At 37.2% G+C, this 8,369-nt stretch overlaps 1 protein-coding gene and 1 long non-coding RNA gene across 2 annotated transcripts; both read left to right on the top strand.

Moving 5' to 3' along the window:
• Positions 1–2,465: 2,465 nt before the first annotated feature.
• Positions 2,466–4,472, top strand: LOC127636737 (uncharacterized). Its single transcript, XR_007969634.1, has 3 exons — positions 2,466–2,533; positions 3,870–3,933; positions 4,321–4,472. It is a non-coding gene; the product is annotated as an uncharacterized LOC127636737 (long non-coding RNA).
• Positions 4,473–4,731: 259 nt separating this feature from the next.
• ugt5d1 (UDP glucuronosyltransferase 5 family, polypeptide D1) lies at positions 4,732–7,088 on the top strand. The gene is made up of 2 exons (XM_052117424.1): positions 4,732–4,763; positions 5,450–7,088. The coding sequence occupies exon 2, from the start codon at positions 5,455–5,457 to the stop codon at positions 7,051–7,053; it is 1,599 nt and encodes a 532-aa protein (XP_051973384.1). The 5' UTR covers positions 4,732–4,763; positions 5,450–5,454; the 3' UTR covers positions 7,054–7,088.
• Positions 7,089–8,369: the final 1,281 nt, after the last annotated feature.

The raw sequence follows: 8,369 nt of genomic DNA, 5'->3' as shown, positions 1-8,369 counted from the left end.
CTGTCAGCGATGCATGTGGTCATTGTTGTTGAGGAAATAAGCTCATCAAACCATGAGAACCCAAACACATACATACATTTATGCTTTGGACAGATGCTTTTATTCAAAGCGACTTACAGTGCACTTATTACAGGAGCACTTGCCCCGAGCAACCTGGAGTTAAGTGCCTTGCTCAAAGACACAATGGTTGTGGCTGTGGGGATCGAACCAGCAACCTTCTGATTACCAGTTCTGTGCTTTAGCCCACAACGCCACCACCAAAACATTGTATACTGTATGTTCTGATTACCAGTTATGTGCTTTAGCTAATATTATATGATGTGATTGGCCGCTGCTGCTGCTGTAAGCAATCACGGGATTGGTCGCTGCTGTAATCAATATGCTAAGGGTCTGTAGTCATTTGTGCGTTCTGTGCGAGTTTAGGCAGTTTGGCATGAATAAACCCCTACACAATGTCAACATCAACTATAATATACTTAATATATTATAATATAATATACATTTGGATACTTATGTTGGGGTGGCAGATGGGGTTTTCTTAGGGTGGCATTTTCCACCATATCCGCCCCTGAGCAGCCCATCCAGCCCGGCACAGCAACATTGCTCGATCAATGGCATGAGTTTGGGGTATAGCCTATAAGCAGGCCCAGATGAAATCTGTGGACATTTTTCACTTTTTCTGTGTTGATTTTGAGGGAAAATCTGCAGAATTCTGCGGAAGGTATTTAAACAGAGTAAAATGTATTAAATGCTGAAAGTAAATACTCTTATTGGAAGCTGAAATCATCATGAAATTAGTAAAAAATATGTAATAAACAAACATGTTCATTACACAAGTGGTGGGGAATGCATAAAACTTTTTTTCTGGATGCTCAGATTTCTTCTTGGCCTGCCTATTATAAATAAAAACATTTGTATTTTGATTACAATACATCTGGTTAATCAAATACTTTGGAATACTATTCATTATCATTTGAATATTCTGAACATCAAACACAACATAACTCATTACACATTCATTACACCTCCATTGTAAATCCAACAGATGGCATCATTTACAAACAGTGCCGCAACTCACATTTGATTTATGAAATTATTGTAGCAACATTTATTCTCACATTTGAGTGCAGTTCAGAAAATAATGGTAATCAAATGGGGTGATTTGTCATTATATCTCCTTTGTAAAGTCACCGTTCATTTGCATTGATCTTTTTTCCATACAATAAAAGTCAATAGTGACTTAGGCTGTCATTCTGTCTAACATCTTCTTTTGTGTCCATGGAAGACAGAGAGTAATACATGTTTGGAACAACACGAGGGTACGTAAATGATGACAGAATGTACATTTTTGTGTGAATTGTCCCTTTAAGTACAAAAACAGCCAAACATCCATAAGTCACACACATTCATCCATTTTCAGAAAATGTCAATGTTTGATAAACATATTTGTAAAAGAAAAGTGGATTACAATTACTAGATATTTTCCTTCTTTTAAAGGGATTGTGAACCCAAAAATCTAAATGTACTCACCCTCATCCCATCCCAGATTTTGTACGAATTTATTTCTTCTGCTGAACACAAAGATATTTAGAAGAATATTTCAGTTCTGTATGTGCATTCAATGCATGTGAATGGTGGCCAGAACTTTGAAGGTCCAAATAGCACATAAAAGCAGCATAAACATAATCCATAAAACTCCAGTGGTTTAATCCATGTCTTTTAAAGTGTTATGATAGGTGTGGTTGAGAAACAGGCCAAGATTTAAGTAATATTTGTTTTACCATAAATCTCCACTTTCACTTTCTCATTCTTCTTGTTTTTGGCAATTTGAATTCTTCATGCATATCGCCACCAATTGGGCAGAGAGGAGAATTTATGGCAAAAACGATGACTTAAAAAGTGATCTGTTTCTCACTCACACCTTCATATCACTTTAAAAGACATGGATTAAACCACTGGAGTATTATGGATTACTTTTATGCTTCCTTTATATGCTTTATATGCTGGCCACCATTCACTTCCATTAGAAGGACCAACAGAGCTGAAATATTCTTCTGCTGAAGAAATAAGGTCATACACATCTGGGATGGCATGAGGGTGAATAAACGATGAGAGAATTTTTATTTTTAGGTGAACTGTCACTTTAAGTGTTTGTTTTGCGTATGTTTTTGATGGACATGCCATGGCTCTGTCCCAAGAAGAGCTTGTCTTGGCTTTATTCCAAGAGTGAAATCATCCAGTTAAGCATGAGTAAAACCGCTGTAATCATCCTCATGTATTTAATAAACTAGATTGACATAGATAAAAACCTTTTTTTTTTTTTTTTTTTTAAATCACGAGCTGATCTTTCATGGAAATTCTGTTTTAGAAGGGTATTTATGATCTCAAGACTTTTCAATAGCAGACTGGAGATGAGATCAAGATTATATAAACACTGTTCCTGCCTCTGGCTGCTTGGACCGTTCCCTGTCATTGTCTTAATGCAGAAAGAGGAGAATAGTGAGAACCTGCAGAGAAAGAGTTCAGCTTTATGGTTAGTATTGCATGCCTTTTACACAGAAACATTGTGTAAAATCATGTACTTTAAACCATGGTGCTGTACTTGAAATTGTATTTGGCTGTAGATGATACTGGGAGTGATTAGGAGGAGAACAAGCTTTCTTTGAAAACAAAAGGACAAAACGTGGCTCAACATGAACCTTCATATTGAATAAGTTTGATATCTTTTTGCATTACCTTAATCCATGTCAAGGAATCTGTGCAGAACACAATTTCTAGGTTGGGTTGTGAAAAGACACCTACAAAATAGCCTTGTAATATTCTGTATCCCTTCTTTGTAAAATGATTCTTCTTGGTGACCTATTAAATTTGCTTTGCAGATTCTTTGTGTGAGCATTTTATTTTCATGGATTTTGGAGGCAGTGTGCTTACTCATTTTTCAGAAATACAGTTTGTGTCCTTTAAAAAATAGTCTAGACAAGTAAAGAATATATATATATATTAACTTACTATATCTTAAAGGGACAGTTCACTCATCAAACCATCATTTACTCACCTTCATGTTATTCCAAACCTGTATGACTTTCTATTTTCTGAAACACAAAAGAAGATATGCAGAATGACAGCCTGAGTCACCATTCACTTTCAATTCATCTTTTTCTTTATATATTTCCATATACTTCTATTCTTTAACTTTGGTTCACAATTTGGGTTGTGATATTTCCTGCCAAAAGAAACAATCAGTATCAATCCTGTCTCATGTTAAGTGTGTGCTGTGTGCATGGAACTATGTGTGAGTGTATGTACAGTTCCCAATGTATGTCTCTGGACATCTTTATGTATTGCATGCATGCCAAATTAGCTTTTGGTTATACTGAATAAGGATGATTGACATTACTTGCTTTCACAGTGGGGAAAATGAGCATATGCAAATTCACATCGGCAGGCAGATGGCACATAATCCCAAAAATTGTTTGTGCTATTTGTGGGTGTATGCGTGCAAACTGTGGATGTATTGTATGTAAATGAAGTTGCGTGAAGCGCAATTTGTTATTTTCCTAAGAAATAGGTCATTGCGCTTCAACGTTCCAAAAGCAGGTCTGTTTTCAATGCAAAGTCTAAACTCAGTTCCTGCATTTGCAGTTTGGAGAATCCACTAGTGGGTTGTAATAAAGTTCTTGTCCAAACTCTGAAAATAAATTGGAACTTCAAATTATATCCATGACGATCACTGTTGTAGCCGTTTTATAAAATATATATTTATGAGATCTTTAGGTTATGCTTTAGTTTTCAGTTATTACCATCTTTGTATTTACAAATGTATTAATAATCTCATTTGTATTGGTATTTTTCCACCTGTTGTATTACAGTGATGTTTAAGTCACTGCAAAAAGTGCCGATGGAAGAAGTTGGAAGAGTAAAAAGTGTGGATTGGTATGAATTTTCTTTTCACCACTTCGTTATTTTGATTATATTTTCATTTAGTTTGAAGTGTAATTTGAAATCACACTTGTAAAGGGAAGTGCTATCCGATACAGTTACTGTTAATATAGTCATGAATTGTGCGTCAGTAGATGAAAATAATTAATAATGCTCACATTCTCTATAATTTAACGGTGCGTAAATCCAAATCCTGACCAGAAACACATTTCCCTTGCTTTTAAAGGACTGTGTCACTGTCATAGAAATATGCCTGACATTTATCATTTAAATTTGTTAATGCTCAAAAGAACATAAGTGCATATTACTATTCTTCTAATTCATTGCGTACAGTCCATTTACACAACCAACTTCTTATAAATGTGCTCTCTATGTTTACAGTATATTGCTGGTGCTTGGGGAATGGACAATATAATAGGACGCAGATGGTGGAACAACCAGAGAAGAACATCAGAAATAAATTGCCCTTGACCCAACCTATTAATGCTTTTCATATGCAATTTCACCAAACTCACCAGTGCCTAGACTTACCGCATACTTGCAGGAAAATACAGAATATTCATGGCCCTGCCCTTTGACTTTGTGTGCATGATTTATGGTATTGCGCCACGCTTAGTGCAATAGCGCTCTTAAAATAAGGCCCATGATGTCTTACATAATGTATTTCTGCCATGCATGTTAGCCATGATAATGTTTTGCCTGTTAATTATTGATTTTAATGTTAATGATTGAAATGGACATTACAAAGGCTGAAATTTGAACTCAGTGGCTCAGATGAATGGAGAACTGGAATTTCTTGGCAAGTGGTGGTCTTGAACAATTAAGTAAGAGGTTGTTTTTTAATCATCAACTATTTTGTTGGGTTAGCTTGCTGAGTAGATTATAATTTTTGTGTGGTAATGATTGGTTTAAAACATTTGTAAATAGTAATAGCAAGAGTCCATTGAATTAGCATGTTGTATGTTGGCACAACTCTTAAAAATCAGTCATTTCATATGGTCAAAGTCAATTTGTATTACTTTTTCAACAAACTGTACGTGAAAGGAGGTGATTAACCTTCAGAAAATGTTCGTTGTCAATTCCAGGAGGTTAAAATAATTGTAGCTAATTTAAAAGTTGTATGTGAGGTTCACAATGTTTGCACATGTTACTTAAATGTGGGACATGCCTAAAAGAGTTTAAAACCCTGATTTCTGTGATTTTGAATATACAAGGGTTCAAAACACATCTAAAGTAAAACTACAAAAACCTGAAATTGTTAGCTAAAGGAATTGTTTAGGAACCTGACCCAACCTTTAACTTTAGCTTTATTGGTGTAACCATATATTATCAGTTTGACTCAGACATCAATGAAACAAACCTGTTAATTGAGATGTTCCCACATGCAGCTTTTTCCAGTGTTTAGTACACTGTGAAACGTGTTTTGTCAGGTAACCTAAAATGTGCTTCATGTGGGAACATAGTTTTATTCAGGTCCACAAGTTTACCCAATTTGTATTTATTTTTTTAGGTACAATGATGACATTTTCCAAGCAGATATATTTCACCATTGTTGGATTATTTATGGGTTTGTCTATTTTCACCCTGAGTTGCAGCGGAGGTAAAGTTCTTGTGTATCCTGTTGATGGAAGCCACTGGGTCAATATGAAAGTTCTGATAGAAGAGCTGCACTCCAGGGGCCACAGCCTCACCGTGATACGACCCAAATCCAGCTGGTACATCACGGAAAACTCCCCTCTGTACACTTCCATCACCATCCCCGATCTAGTTAATGAATTTGAGGACTTTTTTGACGAGTATTTATCGCTAACAATGGAGATAGAGCGAGGCGAGTCTTCTGGATTGTCATTCTTGAAGCTTCAGGCTGATTTGTTCTCAATGCTATCAACAGCACATTATATTGCATGTAATATGGTGTCAGCCATCTTAGAGGATAAGATGCTTGTGAAAAGACTTCGTGAAGCACAGTACGACTTGGTGCTGACTGATCCTGCCATTGCAGGTGGTGTAGTTTTAGCCCATTACCTAAAACTCCCTCTTGTTCTCAATGTACGCTGGACCACCAGTGGTGAAGGACATTTTCTTATTGCACCATCTCCTATGTCTTACATACCTTTACCAGGCACTGGCCAGACAGACAAAATGACTTTTCCTCAAAGGCTTAAGAACATTTTATTTCACAGCTTCACTTATTACCAGGATCGATTTGTGGCGGGTCCACATTATGATGCACTGATAGACAAGTACTTAGATGAAAAAACGAACATTGTCAGCCTCATTCAAGCTGCTGATATTTGGCTCATGCGGGTTGATTTTGTCTTTGAGTTCCCGAGGCCCACCATGCCAAATGTCGTCTACATTGGTGGATTCCAATGCAAACCTTCAAAGCCTCTTCCTGAAGATCTGGAGGCTTTTGTGCAGAGCTCAGGGGACCATGGATTTATTATTATGTCTTTGGGGACCCTCGTTAAAAGTCTACCCATTGACATGGCAAATAAAATTGCTGCCGTTTTTGCGAGTTTACCCCAGAAAGTCATCTGGAGAAATTTGGGACCTCGTCCATCCGCCGTGGGCAACAACACACTTATAGTGGAATGGATGCCGCAAAATGACCTCTTGGGACATTCCAAGATCAAAGCCTTTGTTGCACATGGAGGAACCAATGGAGTGCAAGAAGCAATTTACCATGGAGTACCGGTTCTGGGCATCCCTTTGTTCTTTGACCAATTTGACAACTTATTACGCATTCAAGAGAAAGGTGGGGGCAAAGTCCTTAAGCTGTCAGAGATGAATGGTCACACTTTTGGACAAACACTACTGGAACTGATCAGTAATGCCTCCTACAGGACAAATATGGGAAAGCTCTCTAATCTGCACAGGGATCAACCGATGGGACCTTTGGACACAGCCATCTTCTGGATCGAGTATGTGATCAGAAATAAGGGAGCCACCCATCTACACTCTGAGTCTTACAAAATGCCATGGTACTCCTACCATTCTTTAGATGTGCTTTTTGTTTTGTTCTCTGTTGTAGGTGTGTTTGTGCTTGCCATAGTTGCATGCACCAGATATGTGTGTTGTAAAATGTGCTGTAAGCGAAGACTGAAAAATTAATGATCCTATTCAAATGATTTGTATTTAAAGATTTGTATGGGAAATAAAATTATAAATAAAATGTCAAATGACATGTTACATTACTGTGGTCTAATATTATGGAGTGACTACTTGCAAAGGGTGGAAATAGCATTCATTACCCAGTGTGGCTATTTGCACCCTATGAAAAAATAATATAGTATTAAACTTAATATAATTATAATCATACTATATATAATATACAATAAGATAGGGTATGTATGTTCCTTTATACAACAGTTAGTTCTGGTCCTCTAATTTGAATTTGTTTTGACATGGGTTGATCATGCTTTGGCTTCATTTGGAACTATTTTAGATAATTATGAACAGTTACATCCATGTAGAGTAAAACCATACATATCAAGTATTAGGCTACTGATATGACGTCTTTATTTCATATGAGTGTACATGATTGTATATTCATTCACTGAGCACTTTATGAGGAACATCTGTACACCTACTTATTAATGCGATTATCTAATCAGCCAATCACGTGGCAGCAGTGTAATGCATAAAATCATGCAGATATGGGTCAAGAGCTTCAGAATGGTGAAAAAATGTGATCTCAGTGATTTTGACTGGGCATGATTGTTGGTGCCAGATGGGCTGTTTTGAGTCTCCAGAGTTTACTCAGAATGGTGCCAAAAACAAAAAACATCCAGGCAGTTCTGCAGACGGAAATGCCTTGTTGATGAGAGAGAGGTCAACGGAGAATGGTCAGACTGGTTCGAGCTGACAGAAAGTTACTCAGATAACCGCTGTGAGAAGAACAGAATCAGAATGCACAATAATATTTAATAACCAATAATGTCAGACAATGGTTTCAGGGGACCATCTTGAGTATGTCATGCATTTTTATGGGATGAAGAATAACTTTTAGGAAACATAAATGTCACAGTATAGGGGAGAGAGGGGCTAGTTGTCACAAAGGGAAGTCACAAGGGCTCACAGAAATTATGAGATGTGTATGTTGTTCAAATCAACTAGTTCAAAAGTAGTTCAAATTACAATAATTATCTTTTCAATTTGTGTCGTTTCGTGAATTGTTTTGCATAATTGCTTTACCTTTTAAACTGTGCTGACAAGCCTATAATAGACAGATTTATGTGGGTATAGATTCAAAGAGAGATGTCGATTTTTGTATGCATGTTGTCACGAACCCCGCTCCCTCGCTCCGCCCCCTCGAGCTTCCACGCTCGTTTTGCTCCCTCGAGCTCGCACGCTCGTTTTGCTCCCTCGAGTTTCCACGCTCGTTTTGCTCCTACGAGCTCTCCTGCTCGTACACTATCTCCCCCCTC

This window comes from Xyrauchen texanus, chromosome 44, assembly GCF_025860055.1.
Source record: "Xyrauchen texanus isolate HMW12.3.18 chromosome 44, RBS_HiC_50CHRs, whole genome shotgun sequence".
Taxonomy (NCBI): domain Eukaryota; kingdom Metazoa; phylum Chordata; class Actinopteri; order Cypriniformes; family Catostomidae; genus Xyrauchen; species Xyrauchen texanus.
The sequence above is the reverse complement of the archived record's forward strand: the minus strand, read 5'-3'. Positions and strand labels throughout refer to the sequence as shown.

Excerpts from the sequence above, each read along its gene's own strand:
- ugt5d1 (XM_052117424.1), top strand. The coding sequence starts at position 5,455 with ATGATGACATTTTCCAAGCAGATATATTTCACCATTGTTGGATTATTT.